This window comes from Anarhichas minor, unplaced genomic scaffold (assembly GCF_050575085.1).
Source record: "Anarhichas minor isolate MPS153535 unplaced genomic scaffold, ASM5057508v1 ptg000137l, whole genome shotgun sequence".
NCBI classification, from domain to species: domain Eukaryota; kingdom Metazoa; phylum Chordata; class Actinopteri; order Perciformes; family Anarhichadidae; genus Anarhichas; species Anarhichas minor.
The window spans coordinates 552,501-575,000 of record NW_027466583.1 but is presented as its reverse complement, the minus strand read 5'-3'; the positions used below and the strand labels follow the sequence as shown (position 1 = coordinate 575,000).

At 43.1% G+C, this 22,500-nt stretch overlaps 1 protein-coding gene across 5 annotated transcripts in view; it reads right to left on the bottom strand.

Annotated features, from left to right (window-relative positions):
* Positions 1 to 1,266: 1,266 nt before the first annotated feature.
* The window catches only part of LOC142943487 (ephrin type-B receptor 4b-like), a 22,004-nt gene continuing 770 nt past the window's right edge, over positions 1,267 to 22,500 (bottom strand). Inside the window, exons 2-21 of one of the 5 annotated variants that reach the window (XM_076085022.1) lie at positions 20,102 to 20,172; positions 19,869 to 20,011; positions 19,048 to 19,408; positions 18,636 to 18,798; positions 17,609 to 17,764; positions 16,693 to 16,835; positions 15,073 to 15,277; positions 14,295 to 14,422; positions 12,551 to 12,722; positions 12,276 to 12,369; positions 11,789 to 11,847; positions 11,596 to 11,709; positions 5,869 to 6,116; positions 5,632 to 5,778; positions 5,185 to 5,253; positions 4,780 to 4,829; positions 4,295 to 4,394; positions 3,812 to 4,005; positions 2,799 to 2,957; positions 1,267 to 2,646 (exon numbers count right to left, since the gene is read on the bottom strand). In XM_076085022.1, coding sequence (XP_075941137.1) covers positions 2,541 to 2,646; positions 2,799 to 2,957; positions 3,812 to 4,005; positions 4,295 to 4,394; positions 4,780 to 4,829; positions 5,185 to 5,253; positions 5,632 to 5,778; positions 5,869 to 6,116; positions 11,596 to 11,709; positions 11,789 to 11,847; positions 12,276 to 12,369; positions 12,551 to 12,722; positions 14,295 to 14,422; positions 15,073 to 15,277; positions 16,693 to 16,835; positions 17,609 to 17,764; positions 18,636 to 18,798; positions 19,048 to 19,408; positions 19,869 to 20,011; positions 20,102 to 20,172 — 2,882 coding nt within the window. In that variant the 3' untranslated portion in view covers positions 1,267 to 2,540. Of the gene's footprint in view, positions 2,647 to 2,798; positions 2,958 to 3,811; positions 4,229 to 4,294; positions 4,395 to 4,779; positions 4,830 to 5,184; positions 5,254 to 5,631; positions 5,779 to 5,868; positions 6,117 to 11,595; positions 11,710 to 11,788; positions 11,848 to 12,275; positions 12,370 to 12,550; positions 12,723 to 14,294; positions 14,423 to 15,072; positions 15,278 to 16,692; positions 16,836 to 17,608; positions 17,765 to 18,635; positions 18,799 to 19,047; positions 19,409 to 19,868; positions 20,012 to 20,101; positions 20,173 to 22,500 lie in introns of those variants that run through there. The other 4 variants (XM_076085023.1, XM_076085026.1, XM_076085025.1 and 1 more) reach the window with 4 other exon arrangements.

Here is a 22,500-nt window from a genome sequence, read left to right as displayed (position 1 = left end):
AGGAACTTGTTAGAGTTGTTGTTGAGGTACCAGGTGTTTAGAGGTTCTTAAGGAACTTGTTAGAGTTGTTGTTGAGGTACCAGGTGTTTAGAGGTTCTTAATGAACTTGTTAGAGTTGTTGAGGTACCAGGTGTTTAGAGGTTCTTAAGGAACTTGTTAGAGTTGTTGTTGAGGTACCAGGTGTTTAGAGGTTCTTAATGAACTTGTTAGAGTTGTTGAGGTACCAGGTGTTTAGAGGTTCTTAATGAACTTGTTAGAGTTGTTGTTGAGGTACCAGGTGTTTAGAGGTTCTTAATGAACTTGTTAGAGTTGTTGTTGAGGTACCAGGTGTTTAAAGGTTCTTAATGAACTTGGTAGAGTTGTTGTTGAGGTACCAGGTGTTTTAGAGGTTCTTAAGGAAGTTCTCAAAGTAACTTCATGGGGTTTTAAGACTTACAATGGTTCTTTAGAAGTTTCTAGGAGGATCATTCATGGGTTATTGGGGAGGTTCCAGGAGGTCTCAGGGGTGCTAGTCCTGGTTCAGAGGTTCTTGAAGAGTTTCCAGGTTTCTTTGGGGTCAGGAGGTTCTCCAAAAACTGGAAAATGTTAAACTGCAAAAAGCACATGCATGACACACACATGTTCAACTCTCTCACACACACACACACACACACACACACACACACACACACACACACACACACACACACACACACACACACACACACACACACACACACACACACACACACACACACACACACACACACACACACACACGTATTGAGGCACTTCAGAGCTGTCAGTTTGGATCGTCCTGCAGAGAGAGACACAGAGCAGGAGGGCACACACACACACACACACTAAACACCACACACACGCACACACTAAACACCACACACACGCACACACTAAACACCACACACACACACACTGAACACCAGATACACACACACAAAACTTAAACCTTCTGCTTCTTCAATTCTCTGCCAACAGTTCGCTCATTAAAGTGAAATAACATGTTTAAATGATCCTTCCTACACACACACACACTGAACACACACACACCGCTGAAAAATTTCCACAAACTGCCTGGAAGTCATTTCTGAGGGAAGAGGAGGAAGAAGAGGTCACATGACCAGAGACAGCTAAGACTTGATGATACTTGTACTCAGTAAAAGTCAGTCAAAGTACTTTTACTGTGTAGTATTAGTACTCTTACTGTGTGGTTCTAGTACTCTTACTGTGTGGTTCATGGGTTCTAATCAGCTGGACTCAGACTCGTCATTGGCTGGACGGTTCATCTTTATTGTGATTGGCTGACAGAGACAGCTGACAATAATAAGTTCTTAATAAGAATCGATGGCTCTGATGGTTCAGGAGCCTCCTGGTTCCAGACCTGGTCTAGAGATCTAAACAGGTCTGGTGACTCTGATAACTGGTCCTCTTTGGTCTCAGAGACATTTTGAAATACAAGACAAATCTGTTTTTGTTCTTTTTCTTTTTTCTTTACAAAATGTCGTCAGTATAAAAACATTGGTATCTACTTTAAACATGATCAAATATCAGAAAGTACAAAAAGTGCTAAAATACAAAACCATCACTTCTATAATTCAATATGTCTCTCCTCGTCCTCAAACCTGAACCAGATCCAACAGTCCAGGATCAGGAACTTGTTAAAAACTGCTTTTTAACTGTGAAATCAGCTTAAATCTGCAGTGGTTCTGTTCAGAAAGTGACATTACTCCAGACGGACCACCGGTTCTGGACCGGCTAGTGTTTGATTGTATAAATGATTCACTTTAAGGTTTAAAAACAGTACTAGATACCTCACAATGGGCTCAATAAAATACACTTGAGTACTTTTACATCTTAAAGAATCCAGCGTATGTGGACATGAAGAAACTCATAGTCCTTCTGAGAGTTCTCCAACGGGACCTGAAGGTCTCCCTGAAGGTCTCCCAGTAGTCCACAGACCTGAAGAATCACATTCATTTTGGACAAACAGCTGGAGGACGTTTTCCACCAGATGTTCGTTAATCTCAACAAATTGAAGAAGATTCGCTCAAAAGGTTCACCTCTGTATTCCGAGGCCATCCCATAATATTCCTCACAGATCACGAAGAGTTTTGATGGTGAAACTTCACCAGGACACGTGGTCGGTGAGTCCAGGGTTCGAAGCATGATTATAAAAACACTTGGCCAAGGAGGAGGAGCTTAGGTTTACCTGAGTGGTGGTCTGGCAGCACCTGAGAGTCGACCAACCAGGTGCTCGCTGTGGTGAACTCTGATTGGTGGGATTAAGAAGGGCGGAGTGCTATTGCACCAGACTCAAACATAATTACGTGTACAGAGAGGACAGTAACCGTACGTTGTTTTGAGCTTCTTAAACGTCACAGTCTCATTGGTCCGACCACCAAGGAGGCGGAGTCTCACCGGTCCTTCGTGCTCTCTCTGATTGGTCAAAATGTTCAGTGGTTAAAAAAACAAGTGGGCGTGGCTCAGTGTCCTCCTGAATGTAGTGGGTTTTTTGGACAGTACGAAGGCAGGGCTGTGATTGGTCAGTAGAGCAGAGTGGGCGGGGCTTTGTGTACCCTGAACGTCTGGATGGAGGAGAGGATCTTCTTCTGGTGTCCGGCGAGGGTCACGCCCACTCTGAGCAGGTCGCTACGGAAACAGACGGAGACACATCTGTTATATACACTACTAATTATATATATATATATATATATATATATATATATATATATATATATATATATAAATTAGTATATATATGTAGATAGTATGTATTTATGTATATATTTAGTGTCTCTTACTCGGTGTTGAGCTGAGAGACGACCTCCAGACTCGTGAACCCCGACTGGATGAAGCTCGGCTCGTATCGCTCCATCTTTATGGCTCGAAGCCACTCAGAGACAGAACCACAGGACGAGAGAGACGGGGGGACACGCTGGTCCAATAGGGGCTGAGACACACTGAGAGACAGACAGGGAGAGAGACAGACAGGTGTGAGGCAGACACACTGAGAGACAGACACTCAGAGACAGAACCACAGGACGACAGAGACGGGGGGACACGCTGGTCCAATAGGGGCTGAGACACACTGAGAGACAGACAGGGAGAGAGACAGACAGGTGTGAGGCAGACACACTGAGAGACAGACACTCAGAGACAGAACCACAGGACGACAGAGACGGGGGGACACGCTGGTCCAACAGGGGCTGAGACACACTGAGAGACAGACAGGTGTGAGACAGACAGGGAGAGACAGACAGGGAGAGACAGACAGGATATTTCTCCACTCTGAGCTTTAATCCAGGAATGTGAACCGTTCTGGACCTGCTGATGTAAACAAGTCTGTATAAACAGCTGTCAATCACACTCACTAGCCCCGCCCACACCATATGTGTGTGTGTAACCGTCTCTATGGTAACCCCTGACCTCCAGTAGCTGGTGCATTAATGACATTCCACACCTGTCAATCATTTATACACACACACACACACGACTCCTCTGGTTGTATAGAAGTCTATGAGAAAATGACTCTACTTCTCTCTTGATTTATTACCTCAGTAAACATTGTAAACATGAGTTTATGGTCTCAATCTCTAGTTTCAAGTCTTCTTCAATACAGCATGATGTTCATTTAGTACATTATGGTCCATTTAGAGTCACACAGACCATAAAGCAGGGGATGCTTTAGGGCGGGGCTACACGGTGATTGACAGGTCTCTACCAGAGACGTATACGGCGTCTCTATGTCACTCCTCCTCAGTCCAGATATGGTCACCTGTTCACTGGTTCCTAAAAAACAAGATGGCGACCTCACCTGCGGCCCTCTGGGAGCGTCACCTTCAGGGAGGCGGGGTTTCGGATCAGCCTATCGAGAGCAGAGACCACGTCGCAGAACCTCGGCCGATTGGCTCGTTCCTTCTGCCAACAGTCCAACATGAGGGAGTGGAGGGAGGAGGGGCACTCTGGGGGGGGAGGGAGACGGTAGTCCTGCTCTATGGCGTTAATCACCTGTCATAGAGAGAGACAGACAGGAGGGTGAGACAGGAGGGAGACAATAGTCCTGCTCTATGGCGTTAATCACCTGTCATAGAGAGAGAGACAGACAGGAGGGTGAGACAGGAGGGAGACAGTAGTCCTGCTCAATGGCGTTAATCACCTGTCATAGGGAGAGAGACAGACAGAAGGGTGAGACAGGAGGGAGACAGTAGTCCTGCTCAATGGCGTTAATCACCTGTCATAGGGAGAGAGACAGACAGAAGGGTGAGACAGGAGAGAGACAGACAGAAGTTTTTCTTACGTCCTGGTTGCTCATGTCCCAATATGGCCGCTCTCCGTATGACATCACCTCCCACATGACGATGCCGTAGCTCCACCCATCACTGGCTGACGTGAACTTCCTGAGAGTCAAATATAAAATAATCACTTTAACTACATGACAAGTCCTGAGTACACCCTGGAGAGGTCGCCAGTTTATCACAAGGCACATAGAGAGACAGACAGACATTCACGCTTTTCAACACAATCTCGAGTCTCCAGATAACCCGAAGCTGCATGTCTGTGGACTGTGGGAGGAAGCCGGAGAACCCTCTTAATGAGGTGACAGTGCCAGCCACTACACCACATGCAGCCCCAGTATTTAATATTTAGTATTTAATATGTCATATTTAATTTTAATATTTCGTATTTAATATTAATGACTTATTATTAATGATTTATTATTTATATTTAATATCTATATTTAATACCACTCACGGTACTACTACCTGCAGTACTGGTGCTCACCTGTAGGCGATGGCTTCAGGAGCCGTCCAGCGAATAGGAATCTTTCCTCCCTGAGGACGAGACGCAGTCAGTACTGTTCCTTCAAGGCACAGTCGGTACTGTTCCTTCAAGGCACAGTCGGTACTGTTCCTTTACGACACAGTCGGTACTATTCCTTTACGACACAGTCGGTACTGTTCCTTTAAGGCACAGTCGGTACTATTCCTTTACGACACAGTCGGTACTGTTCCTTTAAGACACAGTCGGTACTGTTCCTTTAAGACACAGTCAGTACTGTTCCTTTAAGGCTCATTAGACCATTTAAAACATCCTATTTAAACACCACTTTATGAATAATTAAACTACAGGTGCTTCAACGAGTATCAACAAAGAGCATCATGGGAGATTTCTGATCAGCTGACCTACCAGAGAGCTGGTGTACGTCGGGTCAGAAGAGTTCTCAGTCAGGAACCTGCTGAGACCAAAGTCTGACACCTGAAGACACAGAAACACAGTTAGACCTCACTGACAGACAGGTGGGGAGACAGGCAGGGAGACAGGCAGGGAGACAGGTGGGTAGGGAGACAAGTGACAGACTGTCTCACCTTACAGACAGACGGGTGGGGAGACAGGCAGGGAGACAGGTGGGTAGGGAGACAAGTGACAGACTGTCTCACCTTACAGACAGACGGGTGGGGAGACAGGCAGGGAGACAGGTAGGTAGACAGGTGACAGACCGTCTCACCCTACAGACAGACGGGTGACAGACCGTCTCACCTTACAGACAGACGGGTGACAGACCGTCTCACCTTACAGACAGACGGGTGACAGACCGTCTCACCTTACAGACAGACGGGTGACAGACTGTCTCACCTTACAGACCAGGTTGGAGTTGACCAGGATGTTTCGAGCTGCCAGGTCTCTGTGGACGAAGCTCATGACAGACAGGTACTTCATGCCGGCTGCGATGCCCCTCAGCATCCCCACCAGCTGGATGGTGGTGAACTGTCCGTCATTCACCTGTAGGGACAGACAGACAGGTGGGCCGTGAGACAACAGACAGCTGGACTAGAGACTGTGAGACGTGTTCCTCGTTGCTGCCCGTCTCACCCTCAGGAAACTGTCCAGCGCTCCGTTCTCCATGAACTCAGTGAGGATCATGACGGGACAGGAAGTGGTAATGACGCCCTCCAGGTGGATGATGTTGGGGTGCTGGAACTGACCCATGATGGATGCCTCCGACAGGAAGTCCCGCCTCTGTTTGTCAGTGTAGCCGCCCTTCAGCGTCTTGATCGCCACGTAGTTCTCCTTCCTGCCCGGGACCCTCAGCCGACCTCGACACACCTCGCCGAACTCACCTGGACAGGTGAATATCAAATGTTACAACACACCTGTTCTAAATGTCTATTAAGTTATTCAAATCTATTCATGAATTATTAAATACGTTAAACTAATAAAAACACAATATAGTGAGAGTGGAGAGGTGTACTGTCCCTTTAAGGCTCATTTGAACATACCAACATGTCTTCACCTCACACAACACGTATGTACATGTGTGTGTGTCTGTGTGTGTGTGTGGACTCTTGTTCTGATGTTTTTTCAGGTTCTTCTCATTGACATTACAAAATAAAAGTCTACATTCCTCTAAGAGGGTTCTCAAAAGGTTCTGAAAAAGTTACTCAAAGTATTCTTGGATTCAAGTAACTCCTTTAAAAGTCCTTTAAGTTTCACAAAGTTCCTTAAAGGTCCCCGGGTTCCAAAGTCACCAGAAAGATAAGTTGGTTCCTCTTTCTGAGCATAGAGAACGTTCCTTAAATGGTTTGTAGGTTTAAGAAAAGGCTCCTTAAAAGTTCATGGCTTCCAGTCAAGTACCTGAAAAGGTTCCTGTGTTCTTTATGTTTCTCAAAGTACCTGAAATGTTCCTGTGTTCTGTAAACATTTCCTAAAGTACCTAAAAAGGTTCCTGTGTTCTTTGAAAGTTTCTCAAAGTACCTGAAAAGGTTCCTGTGTTCTTTAAAAGTTTCTCAAAGTACCTGAAAAGGTTCCTGTGTCCTTTAAAAGTTTCTCAAAGTACCTAAAAAGGTTCCTGTGTTCTGTAAAGCTTCTCAAAGTACCTAAAAAGGTTCCTGTGTTCTTCAAACGTTTCTCAAACGTTTCTCAAAGTACCTAAAAAGGTTCCTGTGTTCTTTAAAAGTTTCTCAAAGTACCTAAAAAGGTTTCTGTGTTCTTTGAAAGTTTCTCAAAGTACCTGAAAAGGTACCTGTGTTCTTTAAAAGTTTCTCAAAGTACCTGAAAAGGTTCCTGTGTCCTTTAAAAGTTTCTCAAAGTACCTAAAAAGGTTCCTGTGTTCTTTATGTTTCTCAAAGTACCTGAAATGTTCCTGTGTTCTGTAAACGTTTCCTAAAGTACCTAAAAAGGTTCCTGTGTTCTTTAAAAGTTTCTCAAAGTACCTAAAAAGGATCCTGTGTTCTTTGAAAGTTTCTCAAAGTACCTAAAAAGGTTCCTGTGTTCTTTGAAAGTTTCTAAAAGTACCTAAAAAGGTTCCTGTGTTCTGTAAATGTTTCTCAGAGTACCTAAAAAGGTTCCTGTGTTCTTTAAAAGTTTCTCAAAGTACCTGAAAAGGTTCCTGTGTTCTTTAAGTTTCTCAAAGTACCTAAAAAGGTTCCTGTGTTCTTCAAACGTTTCTCAAAGTACCTAAAAAGGTTCCTGTGTTCTTTAAAAGTTTCTGAAAGTACCTACAAAGGTTCCTGTGTTCTTTGAAAGCTTCTCAAAGTACCTAAAAAGGTTCCTGTGTTCTGTAAACGTTTCTCAAAGTACCTGAAAAGGTTCCTGTGTTCCTTAAAAGTTTCTCAAAGTACCTAAAAAGGTTCCTGTGTTCTTCAAACGTTTCTCAAAGTACCTAAAAAGGTTCCTGTGTTCTTTAAAAGTTTCTCAAAATACCTGAAAGGGTTCCTGTGCTCTTTGAAAGCTTCTCAAAGTACCTAAAAAGGTTCCTGTGTTCTGTAAACGTTTCTCAAAGTACCTGAAAAGGTTCCTGTGTTCTGTAAATGTTTCTCAGAGTACCTAAAAAGGTTCCTGTGTTCTTTAAAAGTTTCTCAAAGTACCTGAAAAGGTTCCTGTGTTCTTTAAGTTTCTCAAAGTACCTAAAAAGGTTCCTGTGTTCTTCAAACGTTTCTCAAAGTACCTAAAAAGGTTCCTGTGTTCTTTAAAAGTTTCTGAAAGTACCTACAAAGGTTCCTGTGTTCTTTGAAAGCTTCTCAAAGTACCTAAAAAGGTTCCTGTGTTCTGTAAACGTTTCTCAAAGTACCTGAAAAGGTTCCTGTGTTCCTTAAAAGTTTCTCAAAGTACCTAAAAAGGTTCCTGTGTTCTTCAAACGTTTCTCAAAGTACCTAAAAAGGTTCCTGTGTTCTTTAAAAGTTTCTCAAAGTACCTGAAAGGGTTCCTGTGCTCTTTAAAGCTTCTCAAAGTACCTAAAAAGGTTCCTGTGTTCTTCAAACGTTTCTCAAAGTACCTAAAAAGGTTCCTGTGTTCTGTAAACGTTTCTCAAAGTACCTAAAAAGGTTCCTGTGTTCTGTAAATGTTTCTCAGAGTACCTAAAAAGGTTCCTGTGTTCTTTAAAAGTTTCTCAAAGTACCTGAAAAGGTTCCTGTGTTCTTTAAGTTTCTCAAAGTACCTAAAAAGGTTCCTGTGTTCTTCAAACGTTTCTCAAAGTACCTAGAAAGGTTCCTGTGTTCTTTAAAAGTTTCTGAAAGTACCTACAAAGGTTCCTGTGTTCTTTGAAAGCTTCTCAAAGTACCTAAAAAGGTTCCTGTGTTCTGTAAACGTTTCTCAAAGTACCTGAAAAGGTTCCTGTGTTCTTCAAACGTTTCTCAAAGTACCTAAAAAGGTTCCTGTGTTCTGTAAACGTTTCTCAAAGTACCTAAAAAGGTTCCTGTGTTCTTCAAACGTTTCTCAAAGTACCTAAAAAGGTTCCTGTGTTCTTCAAACGTTTCTCAAAGTACCTAAAAAGGTTCCTGTGTTCTTTAAAAGTTTCTGAAAGTACCTACAAAGGTTCCTGTGTTCTTTGAAAGTTTCTCAAAGTACCTAAAAAGGTTCCTGTGTTCTGTAAACGTTTCTCAAAGTACCTGAAAAGGTTCCTGTGTTCCTTAAAAGTTTCTCAAAGTAGCTAAAAAGGTTCCTGTGTTCTTCAAACATTTCTCAAAGTACCTAAAAAGGTTCCTGTGTTCTTTAAAAGTTTCTCAAAGTACCTGAAAGGGTTCCTGTGCTCTTTAAAGCTTCTCAAAGTACCTAAAAAGGTTCCTGTGTTCTTCAAACGTTTCTCTAAGTACCTAAAAAGGTTCCTGTGTTCTTTGAAAGTTTCTAAAAGTACCTAAAAAGGTTCCTGTGTTCTGTTAACGTTTCTCAAAGTACCTAAAAAGGTTCCTGTGTTCTTTGAAAGTTTCTCAAAGTACCTGAAAAGGTTCCTGTGTTCTTCAAAAGTTTCTCAAAGTACCTGAAAAGGTTCCTGTGTTCTTCAAAAGTTTCTCAGAGTACCTAAAAAGGTTCCTGTGTTCTTTGAAAGTTTCTCAAAGTACCTAAAAAGGTTCCTGTGTTCTTATAAAGTTTCTCAAAGTACCTGAAAGGGTTCCTGTGTTCTTTAAAGCTTCTCAAAGTACCTAAAAAGGTTCCTGTGTTCTTTAAAAGTTTCTGAAAGTACCTACAAAGGTTCCTGTGTTCTTTGAAAGCTTCTCAAAGTACCTAAAAAGGTTCCTGTGTTCTGTAAACGTTTCTCAAAGTACCTGAAAAGGTTCCTGTGTTCCTTAAAAGTTTCTCAAAGTACCTAAAAAGGTTCCTGTGTTCTTCAAACGTTTCTCAAAGTACCTAAAAAGGTTCCTGTGTTCTTTAAAAGTTTCTCAAAATACCTGAAAGGGTTCCTGTGCTCTTTGAAAGCTTCTCAAAGTACCTAAAAAGGTTCCTGTGTTCTGTAAACGTTTCTCAAAGTACCTGAAAAGGTTCCTGTGTTCTGTAAATGTTTCTCAGAGTACCTAAAAAGGTTCCTGTGTTCTTTAAAAGTTTCTCAAAGTACCTGAAAAGGTTCCTGTGTTCTTTAAGTTTCTCAAAGTACCTAAAAAGGTTCCTGTGTTCTTCAAACGTTTCTCAAAGTACCTAAAAAGGTTCCTGTGTTCTTTAAAAGTTTCTGAAAGTACCTACAAAGGTTCCTGTGTTCTTTGAAAGCTTCTCAAAGTACCTAAAAAGGTTCCTGTGTTCTGTAAACGTTTCTCAAAGTACCTGAAAAGGTTCCTGTGTTCCTTAAAAGTTTCTCAAAGTACCTAAAAAGGTTCCTGTGTTCTTCAAACGTTTCTCAAAGTACCTAAAAAGGTTCCTGTGTTCTTTAAAAGTTTCTCAAAGTACCTGAAAGGGTTCCTGTGCTCTTTAAAGCTTCTCAAAGTACCTAAAAAGGTTCCTGTGTTCTTCAAACGTTTCTCAAAGTACCTAAAAAGGTTCCTGTGTTCTGTAAACGTTTCTCAAAGTACCTAAAAAGGTTCCTGTGTTCTGTAAATGTTTCTCAGAGTACCTAAAAAGGTTCCTGTGTTCTTTAAAAGTTTCTCAAAGTACCTGAAAAGGTTCCTGTGTTCTTTAAGTTTCTCAAAGTACCTAAAAAGGTTCCTGTGTTCTTCAAACGTTTCTCAAAGTACCTAGAAAGGTTCCTGTGTTCTTTAAAAGTTTCTGAAAGTACCTACAAAGGTTCCTGTGTTCTTTGAAAGCTTCTCAAAGTACCTAAAAAGGTTCCTGTGTTCTGTAAACGTTTCTCAAAGTACCTGAAAAGGTTCCTGTGTTCTTCAAACGTTTCTCAAAGTACCTAAAAAGGTTCCTGTGTTCTGTAAACGTTTCTCAAAGTACCTAAAAAGGTTCCTGTGTTCTTCAAACGTTTCTCAAAGTACCTAAAAAGGTTCCTGTGTTCTTCAAACGTTTCTCAAAGTACCTAAAAAGGTTCCTGTGTTCTTTAAAAGTTTCTGAAAGTACCTACAAAGGTTCCTGTGTTCTTTGAAAGTTTCTCAAAGTACCTAAAAAGGTTCCTGTGTTCTGTAAACGTTTCTCAAAGTACCTGAAAAGGTTCCTGTGTTCCTTAAAAGTTTCTCAAAGTAGCTAAAAAGGTTCCTGTGTTCTTCAAACATTTCTCAAAGTACCTAAAAAGGTTCCTGTGTTCTTTAAAAGTTTCTCAAAGTACCTGAAAGGGTTCCTGTGCTCTTTAAAGCTTCTCAAAGTACCTAAAAAGGTTCCTGTGTTCTTCAAACGTTTCTCTAAGTACCTAAAAAGGTTCCTGTGTTCTTTGAAAGTTTCTAAAAGTACCTAAAAAGGTTCCTGTGTTCTGTTAACGTTTCTCAAAGTACCTAAAAAGGTTCCTGTGTTCTTTGAAAGTTTCTCAAAGTACCTGAAAAGGTTCCTGTGTTCTTCAAAAGTTTCTCAAAGTACCTGAAAAGGTTCCTGTGTTCTTCAAAAGTTTCTCAGAGTACCTAAAAAGGTTCCTGTGTTCTTTGAAAGTTTCTCAAAGTACCTAAAAAGGTTCCTGTGTTCTTATAAAGTTTCTCAAAGTACCTGAAAGGGTTCCTGTGTTCTTTAAAGCTTCTCAAAGTACCTAAAAAGGTTCCTGTGTTCTTTGAAAGTTTCTCAAAGTACCTAAAAAGGTTCCTGTGTTCTTCAAGATCATAAATTGTTCCTAAAAACATAGTTTTGAATTCAAATGTGTCCCGAGTTTCTAAGATATATGAAACAACAGATCTGTAGACCCTTAAACGTTCCTGAAAAGGTTCCTCAAAGGTTCCTTAAAGGTTCCCCAGGTAACCACAGGATGCTCACCTGCTCCGATCACTTCCTCGATCTTCACAAAAGACGCCTCGATCTCTTTGGTGAACTCTCTCACCGCCTCGTTTGGGTCCTCGTACGTAAACGGGTCGATGTACACCTTCATCGCTACGATAACGACATCATCATCATCACCATCATCATGTGACAGCAGTAACACAATCTGATTGGTCGAACTGAAACTCACTCTGTCCCATCTGGTAGTGTCGACTTTTATCACTCTGTTCAGAGTCCTTCACTCTCCTGCTGATGAGAGACAGACAGGAGAGAGACAGACAGGAGACAGACAGACAGGAGAGAGACAGACAAGAGAGAGACAGACAGGAGAGAGACAGAGAGGAGTAGACTTTAGTTTTCAGTAGCTGCAAAATTCTTTATTTCCCAAGTCACACACACACACACACACACACACACACACACACACACACACTCAGCCCCCCCTCAGGAATGTTATTATCTGTGTGTATCTTTATCTTCTCTCAGAGTGTCGAGTTTCTCCGTCTTTATAGAGTCAACGTGTCCCACCCTGCTGAGAGAGAGAGTGTGTGTGTGTGTGTGTTACTGTGTGTGCGTGTGTGTGTGAGGACCTGAGGTCAGTGTTCCATTGTTCTGCTGCAGGGAGGGAGCATCCTGAACGAACACACACACACACACACACACACACACACACTTACCGGTAGCAGTACAGAGCCAGTATCGCCGTGGCGATGAGCATCAGAATCCCCATGGAGACGAGAACTGCCGTCACCACCAGGTGAGAACCAACACCTTCAGAGAGACAGACAGGTAGCATCAACACTATATGATGGTATGTATATATGAGACAGAGAGACAGACAGGTAGCATATGTTAGCTTGTTTTGCTTTAGTTTATCTCTACATCTATGTATATATAAGACAGACAGACAGACAGAGAGAGACACAGACAGACAGACAGACAGCTGTCTCACCATCAGGTAGTGTGTTGAAGCTCCCCTCCGGACCGAAGGATCCGTATCCGGCCTGTGATCGAGCTCTGACCTGAACCTGATACCTCACGGCCCTCTGGAGCCCAGAAACCACCACAGAAGAAGACCTGCTGGAGACGTACTGCCACTGCCACTGCCCCGCCCCCTCCCCCTCCTGTGATGTCATCAGGATCAACAGTTACATCACAGTCAGACCATATCAGTGAGTGTGTGTCTGTGTGTGTGTGTAGTGAGTGTGTAGAGTGTAGTGTGTAGATTGTAGTGTGTAGAGTGTAGTGTGTAGAGTGTAGAGCAGGGGTGGGCAAGATTTTTTGGCTCGGGGGCCACATTGAGTTTTAAAATTTGACAGACGGGCCGGGCCAGTAGCAGATGAATGGAGTGTTTGTGTGAACTAATATAAATTACAAGTAAAAGCCATTACCTAAAAAGTAACTTGCATTTAATTTCAGTGGGTACAGTGTTGTTGGTCACCCTTTTTAACCAGTGCGTCAACGTTTGGTGTCAGTTTGGTTGTGGCAATTCTCAGAACAGATCTGAGGTGTATCAGAGTTCTGCTCTGTCATGTCTTTCCTTGTCTCTCCCCCCTGTGTCATGGTGTGGGTACATCTCACTGGCGTCAGGAAACGTATCAGAATACCCTTATTTTATTGGCTAAACTGCATCACGTGACGTGATTTACAACGCATTGGTCGGTGTTTTTCCTGCACCGCTGAACAAGTGCTGTAAATGCTGGAAAGGAGCGTGAATAACTCCGCTGCATAAAGCAAAGGCCCGCGACCCACTGAAAACGGGTCCGTGACGAACCACCAGTTGAGAATCACTGGTCAGCAGGATCGTGACGAGCGGTGAACAGCTGTTTGTTCCGTTTCTTCCCGTTTCCTTCGCCTACATTCCCCTGGGTCCTAAGCCCCTCCCTGTACAGCTTCGTATCACCTCTTTGCACCAATGTACATTTATAACAAATACCACACATATTACACGGTAATCAGCGTTATTATGTGTCAAACTCTATCGGTGCATCTCCGGTCTGTCTTTGTTCATCCTGCATCGCTCTGTTCTGTTCTTTAATGTAACGTAACTGGAGCGACGGAGCCTCTCCCAGCTGTTAGCAGACTGTTGTGCTAGCAAGCAGGCTCGCGAGCAAGCTGTACCCAGCATGCAGTTCGGCGGTGAAATTTTATAAATGTACAATTATTAGTGTTACAAATTGTTTATGTGTCACAGACTGTTGTGTGCTGTGGTGTTTTTCTCTGTTAAAGAGCGTTAGTTGTGGGTTGTTAATTGTTGTGTTATAAAGTTATGACCATGACTAGGGTTCCCTCTCAATACATATAAGACAACTAGCGCTGACTGCTGTGCAATAGCGGCAAAGAATACATTTAGCTGCTCATATGGGAAATTAAAACCGGTATAGTGCCCAGCACTAGTCTTTATTATAGTTTGGACAATTTTTGTACCAATATTTGACGGGCCAGATTAAAAAGCCCGTTGGGCCGTAGTTTGCCCATGCCTGGTGTAGAGTGTAGTGTGTGTGTAGAGTGTAGTGTGTAGTGTGTAGAGTGTAGTGTGTAGAGTGTAGAGTGTAGTGTGTAGTGTGTAGAGTGTAGAGTGTAGTGTGTAGAGTGTAGAGTGTAGTGTGTAGAGTGTAGTGTGTAGAGTGTAGAGTGTAGAGTGTAGTGTGTAGTGTGTAGAGTGTAGAGTGTAGAGTGTAGTGTGTAGTGTGTACCTTGGGGCTGTAGCGTAGCTGGTAGTCCAGTACGATGAACTGGTTCTGTAGAACCGGAACATTCCACTCTAGAGACAAACTGGACTCTGAGGCCGCCACCCTCTTTAGACCGGAGACTGGAGGAGGAACTACACACACACACACACACACATTATTTGTATTATTAATATGAATGTTATTATTATCATTAATGTGTTAGAAACTGGAGTTATGGTGTGATAGAATGTGATTATTAAGTTATTAGAACTATATATTCAGAACTACAAATCTCCGGTCAAAACGTATTATCCATCACGTCTTAGTGGGAGGGGCTAAGAACTTTGGGCGGGGCCTCAACTAGAAGCTGCTTCGTTTGTTTTGTCATCCATATATTTAAAAGAAATATTTAAAATGTTTTTTGTCATTTTACCTCTAAAAAGAAGAATTTGGTAGAATTTAATTTATTCAAATTTAATTTATTAATATAAGTCCTGTTTTTACTGAATCAATACCTCCTACAGCTGAATACAGAGAAGAAATATCAACATGTACACATTATAAGTATATATATATATATATATATATATATATATATATATATATAAGTAAAGTCAGTTTAAATGTTGTGAAGTGACTTCATAGATGAAGCAGCTGTGGTGCATGTCATTAGTACTTTTTCTTCAATGATCTGAATGAAAAAATGATAATGAAAAAAACAAAGGTTAAATTAAATGGTGTTATTTTTATTGAAAGGAGAAAGGCATCCTGGGTAACGTAGTGTCTGTATGTGTGTCTGTACCGTCTCTGCTGGTGGTGACGTTGACTCTGTCCGAGGCCGGCTCTGATTGGCTGAGAGCAGAGACTCCGCTCAGTGATTGGACGGTGAAGGTGTACTTGGTTTGTGGGCGGAGTCCCCACACAGTGACACGGCGCTGAGTCAGACCACGCTGAGCCGGACGGTACAGAACGCTGTCATCACATGGGGAACAGGAACCAACCAATGCCTGCAGAGGAGGAGGAGGGGGCGGAGTCAGGGGAGGAGGCTGGTGTTTGTTAGTGGTCCACCTGGTCTCAGTGGTCCTGGTCTACCTGGTCTCAGTGGTCCTGGTCTACCTGGTCTCAGTGGTTCTGGTCTACGTGGTCTACGTGGTCTACATCAGTGTTTTTCAACCTTTTCTGACCCGCAGCACACCAACAACAGCAGATTTGCAGAGGAGTCAGACTCAACCCCAGAGACACAGTAAGAAGTGGTGACTATACGCTGAGGGTCAAACAGAGTCACCATTTAATAAACAGGTAGAAGGATATTACACAGAGTGCAAACAGAATACATGTTGAGGTAGGCTGCATTATTTTATGCAGATGTACCAGAGCCAGATGTTTGGCATCTTCTCTTGCTGACAGTTCATAATATCTGGGGTTAGGTTCTGTGGAAACCCTCAAGATGGAGTGAAGGTGCATCAGTGAGACTCCTGTGTGGGTTTGTGTTCATCTTCATCACAGAGAACAGCTGCTCACACAGGTATGTGCACCCAAACATGCAGAACGTTTGAGCAGCATGTAGGCGGAGTTAAGGCATCGTTTCAGGGTGAAGCTTGGAAACTGTGCAGCGCCCTCAGAGTCACACTCTGCCTTGAGTGTCATTACACTGGAGGTCTATCAGCTCCACAGGTGCTCTTTACACCTCAACTGCAAACGAATGACTGAGCAGTTCAGAGTTAAACTGCTGAGCTGCAAAGTCGGCAAATCACCGAGTGAACTCTGTACCAAGTGCATCCAGTTTATCAGCAACATGCGCAGTGGGAACACAGCAATGGAGAGTCTTACTGCATCACACATGTCTGTGGTCACACAGGTCTGTGATCTCACGTCCCTGAAGCTGGAGGTTTAGCGCAGTGAGATGCTTCGTCATGTTGAACATAAAGTCAGCTCACATCACCACGTTTGGTCCCGGAGCTCTGTGGTATAACGGGTCAGTTATGATAAACATGATATGTTCTGGCGGGCCGGATACATGCTGGCAATTTAATGACAAGTCTCTCAATGTGTTGATCCATATAGGCTTTTCATCTGGGTTATGTTGTCCAGCTCAGAGTCTGCATTTTCACTTTTCAATATTTCTCCATCGTTGTTCGTCTTGTCACCTCAACCTCTCCATCATTTCATTCTGCTGTCCTACATTAACACGTCATTACTGAGCTACCTACTGCCCCCCACTGGCATGGAGGAGTATCTATTACTGAGTCAGACACTATGTTGCTCAACAATGGCAAAGTATTTGCAACAACAACTAAATAATATTTTATTGGACTCATTAAGTGAAATTGGACATTTTCCCACGGCACACCTGACGATCTCTCACAGCACACTGGTCTACAAGGTCCCAGTGGTCCTGGTCTAAGTGGTCTTGGTGCTGTACCTTAGATGCGGTCCCACAGATGGAGCAGAGGACTCTGTAGACCAGGTCTACTCGTCCCCCCCGGTCCAGAGGCTCGCTCCACTCCAGAGTCACCGATGAGTCGTTGATCTGGCTCACGATGGAGCGGGGGGAGGAGGGGGGGCCTGGGGGGGTAAAGGAGTGGGTCACTCGGAGGCCCTGAGCTCGGACTCACAGGCACATCACATCAATAACCAGAGAGAACATCATCATGATGCAGATGAGTACACATGTTCATGTTCAGTCAGCTCTGACCTCACAACAACACATCATGTTAAAATGTTTGTCTTCTGAATGGAGTCTGCTTTGATCTATGCTAAGCTAAGCTAACATTGTAGCTGCTCCATCAACACAACACATCATCCTCACACACACACACACACACACACACACAACACAGTGAGCCTTGTAATTGTGCCTAATTGTCGTTGCCGTGGTGAGGTAATTAGAGGGGCGGTGCAGTTGTTGGACCATTATTTCCATTAGACTGGGTTAACTGGTCCAACTGGTCCTGGACCCCCCCCAGTCATCAATCTTTAAATGGTTCTTTTCTTTATCAGAGCTTCTTTTACACCCAAAAGGGGGCGTGGCCTCTGTGCTATATAACCCCGATGACGACACAGTTACAAACTGGAGGTGTTGCATTGTGGGAAAACGGTAGGACGGAGAGAGGAGAGAAGGAGAGAAGATAGAAGGAGAGAGGAGAGAGGAGAGGATAGAAGGAGAGAGGATAGAAGGAGAGAGGAGAGAGGATAGAAGGAGAGAGGAGAGAGGATAGAAGGAGAGAGGAGAGAGGATAGAAGGAAAGAGGATAGAAGGAGAGAGGATAGAGGATAGAAGATAGAAGGAGAGAGGAGAGAGGAGAGAAGGAGAGAGGAGAGAGGAGAGAAGGACTCACGTGTGCAGGCGGCGTGCGGCGGGTCGGAGTCGGCTCGGTGGTAACCATGGTGACAGAGGCAGTAGGCGGAGCCTGGGATCAGAGTGTTGCTCCGGTCGGGACACGGTCCACACACACCGGGTCCTGAACCCGCCTTAAACTGACCCGAGGGACACGCTGCACACACACACATACACGCACACACAGGGTTAGCATTAGCATTAGCAGAAGGACTCATGAGGATTCATCTGCTCCATCAGACTTCTGGGTAAATTTAGACACCACAGAGACAATGAGAGACAGGAAGTGACCTTGGCTTCAACAAAATGTGGAAAGTGCTGCCATGATGTCATCACTGACATCTCCCGCCAAGCACACACACACGTGTGTGTTAACCAGAAGCGTCCCCCCCGGTCGGTTGCCCCGCTGCAACACTTCCTGGTTGCAGTCAGCTGACCTATGACCTCTAAAAGAATAACAGGAAGCTTCGACAACTAAACTGTTTGTCAGACAGACAGACAGAGACACAGACAGAGACAGAGGCACAGACAGACAGACAGACAGACAGAGAGACAGACAGACAGAGAGACAGACAGACAGACAGACAGACTGAGAGAGAGACAGACAGACAGAGAGACGGACAGACAGAGAGACGGACAGAGAGAGAGACAGACAGAGACACAGACAGAGACAGAGGCACAGACAGACAGAGAGACAGACAGACAGACTGAGAGAGAGACGGACAGAGAGAGAGACAGACAGAGAGACAGACAGACAGACAGAGAGACAGAGAGACAGAGAGCTGAGGCCGAATGAAGCCTGGTTGCTAAAACAGGCCTAGCTAGCTGGAAGGCTAACCAGCTAGGCTAAGAAGCTATGCTATACTACTCTGTGATGCTAGCCGGCTAATGTTAGCGTGACTGACCGTTAAAGCTCACGTCTCCTCGTCTGTCTGTCTGTCTGACGGGTTTACAGGAAGAGAGTCGTGTCATCAGATGCTTTTACTTTATAAACTCAGTGACAAGGGGCTTTTATTTTGAAAACTCACCTCGACAGCGCACGTCGGTCTCACCCGCCTCGTATCCGGGGCGACAGGCACAGCTGGACGTGGGCTGCCCCACCCACTGCCCATCCTCACCGCAAAGCATGCTGGGAGGTCGAGACTGCTCTCCGGGCGGAGTCACAGCGTTCTCCACACACACACCCTGAGCCTGCAGCACACACACACGTTTCAAAATAAGAGTCTTGGTACCGTTTAACTTTTGCTCTATTACAAGACTTTTACTTTGTAAACTAATATAAAGAAGCTTTTACTTTGTTAAGTAAATGAGGCTTTGATACTGTAATACAAATAATATACTTTTATTTTGATAACTACATGACAACTTTTCAAAATAAAATAAAGGGCACCCTGGCTACTGATCTCTGCCGTTACCGTGGTTAGGGGGGGGGGGGGTTACCTGCTCCACCAATGAGTGAGGGACGGTTTCGGGGAACGAGGCGAAGGCTCGCTGGAGGGGGGGGCACTTCCTGTAGAAGACGCGTACAGACAGCAGCGCCATGCAGGCGCCCTCACTACGGAACGCCAGGTAGAGCCCCGCCCCCTTCAGGGGCTCCAGACGCAGAACCTTCACGTTGGAGCGACGTTCTCCTCTCGTCATCAGGTGGTCCGCCGCCACCGTGGACACCTTAGTGTACGGGTTCTCCATCCAGGACGGGTGGGTGGGCGTGGCCTCATCGCTGTCTGACAGGTAGTAGTACAGGTTGAAGGTCTCCTTACAGTGACGGCTGTTCAGACTGGCACACTCCACCATCGTGAACCTGGAGAACCCATTATTGATTACTGATCAACTTATTACATGGGTACCACAGCTGATCCTTTGGAACCTACTATAGAACCATTGAAACATCCTAAAGGACCATTGAAACATCCTATAGAACCCTTTAAACATCCCAAAGAACCATTGAAACCACCTCAAGAACCTTTGAAACATCCTATAAAACCCTTGAAACATCCTATAGAACTGTGGAAACATCCTAAAGGATCTTTGAAACATCCTAAAGAACCTTTGAAACCACCTCAAGAACCTTTGAAACATCCTATAGAACCTTAGGAACCACCTCAAGAACCTTTGAAACATCCTATAGAACCCTTTAAACATCCTATAGAACCTTTGAAACATCCTAAAGAACCTTTGAAACTTCCTAAAGAACCTTTGAAACATCCTATAGAACCTTTGAAACATCCTATAGAACCGTTGAGACATCCTATAGAACCCACCTGATCTCCACGTAGAGCGTGGTCGCCGCCCCTCTGGGGATCCACCGTGTCCTCAGCCAATAGGAGGACGGACTGTTCCGGGTGCAGATCTCATAGGTCCTCACGCTGTTCGACTCGTCGTCCACTCCGCTGAGCTCCTCCCACTGCAGAGAGAGACCAGTGGTTACGGGTTAGCATTCTTCATTGACGTCAATGGTAAACGTTAGCGTTAAGCTAACAGACTGTATGTGTACCTGAGAATCTTCAGCCGGATGGTTCGTCCATCGAAGGTCCGACGTTTCCAACTTGGTGTTCACCAGAACCTCTGAGAGACAGACAGGTACATTCAGTTAGACAGGTACACAGACAAACATGGAAAGAACCTTTGGAACCTCCTAAAGAACCATTGAAAGAACCTAAAGAACCTATAAAACCTCCTAAAGATCCATTGATACATCCTAAAGAACCATTAAAACATCCTAAAGAACCTCCTAAAGAACCATTAAAACCTCTTAAAGAACCATTGAAACCCAGGTTATGGTTATCACAAACCTGTATATATATATATATATATATATATACACACATGTAATATACATATACACATCATACATACATGTGTATATATATATATATATATATATATATATATATATATATATATATATACACACACACGTAATATACATATACACATCATACATACATGTATATGTATATATATACATGTATATATGTATATATTTGTGTATTTGTGGTCACATAGAAACACAGAGTGAATCACAGAGCTTCATTCCTCACATGCTGCAGAGCAGAACCGACCAATGACTGCTTCCTCTTTCTACACTGTAATTACACACACACACACACACACACACACACACACACACAGAGAACAAACTGTCTCTCTGCCTGTCTCTCTCTCTGTCTCTCAGGTGTCGTCCGTGCAGCATCATCACAGGTTCAGGTATCTGATCTCCTGCTGCACCTGAACGCCTCTCAGGACCAGAGACCAGAAACAGAGACCTTAAGGGTGAGTCCTCTGAGGACCAGGACAGAGAGAGAGTGACCACACACACACACACACACACACACACACACACACACACGGAGAGTGTCTTGTATAAACATCCCGCCAGCGTTGCCGTGTCCTCGTCCTGCACTCTTATCAGCACACACACTGTTTATAGTGTGTGTGTGTGTGTGTGTGTGAGTGTGTGTGTGTCTCGTGCTGAGTCTTGCTCTCTAATAAACCGGATTATTTGACTATGAGTCCTCTCTGTCTTTATTTATTTATTGAGTAACAACAAACCTGGTCTGGGTTAGACCAGGATCTCAACCTGGTCCTGGTCTGGGTTAGACCCGGACCAGGATCAGAACCTGGTCCTGGTCTCTGAACCAGGTAGATCACCATGGTAACTGATGCTGAACTTAACAGGTGATTAAAGCTCCGCCTCCTGACCAATAACAATAACAGAAGTACTCAGATACTACAGAGTATAAATACTCAGTGTTACTGAAGCAAAAGTACTCTCTAGTTATTAGTAATAATACATAAAGAAGTACTCTCTAGTAGTAATAATACATAAAGAAGTAACGTACTCTCTAGTAGTAATAATTCATAATGAAGTACTCTCTAGTAGTAATAATTCATAATGCAGTACTCTCTAGTAGTAATAATTCATAATGAAGTACTCTCTAGTAGTAATAATTCATAATGAAGTACTCTCTAGTAGTAATAATACATAATGCAGTACTCTCTAGTAGTAATAATTCATAATGAAGTACTCTCTAGTAGTAATAATACATAATGCAGTACTCTCTAGTAGTAATAATTCATAATGCAGTACTCTCTAGTAGTAATAATACATAATGAAGTACTCTCTAGTAGTAATAATTCATAATGAAGTACTCTCTAGTAGTAATAAAACATAATGCAGTACTCTCTAGTAGTAATAATTCATAATGAAGTACTCTCTAGTAGTAATAATACATAATGCAGTACTCTCTAGTAGTAATAATTCATAATGAAGTACTCTCTAGTAGTAATAATTCATAATGCAGTACTCTCTAGTAGTAATAATACATAATGAAGTACTCTCTAGTAGTAATAATTCATAATGAAGTACTCTCTAGTAGTAATAAAACATAATGCAGTACTCTCTAGTAGTAATAATTCATAATGAAGTACTCTCTAGTAGTAATAATTCATAATGAAGTACTCTCTAGTAGTAATAATACATAATGCAGTACTCTCTAGTAGTAATAATTCATAATGAAGTACTCTCTAGTAGTAATAATTCATAATGAAGTACTCTCTAGTAGTAATAATACATAATGCAGTACTCTCTAGTAGTAATAATTCATAATGAAGTACTCTCTAGTAGTAATAATACATAATGCAGTACTCTCTAGTAGTAATAATTCATAATGAAGTACTCTCTAGTAGTAATAATTCATAATGCAGTACTCTCTAGTAGTAATAATTCATAATGAAGTACTCTCTAGTAGTAATAATACATAATGCAGTACTCTCTAGTAGTAATAATTCATAATGAAGTACTCTCTAGTAGTAATAATTCATAATGCAGTACTCTCTAGTAGTAATAATTCATAATGAAGTACTCTCTAGGAGTAATAATACATAATGAGT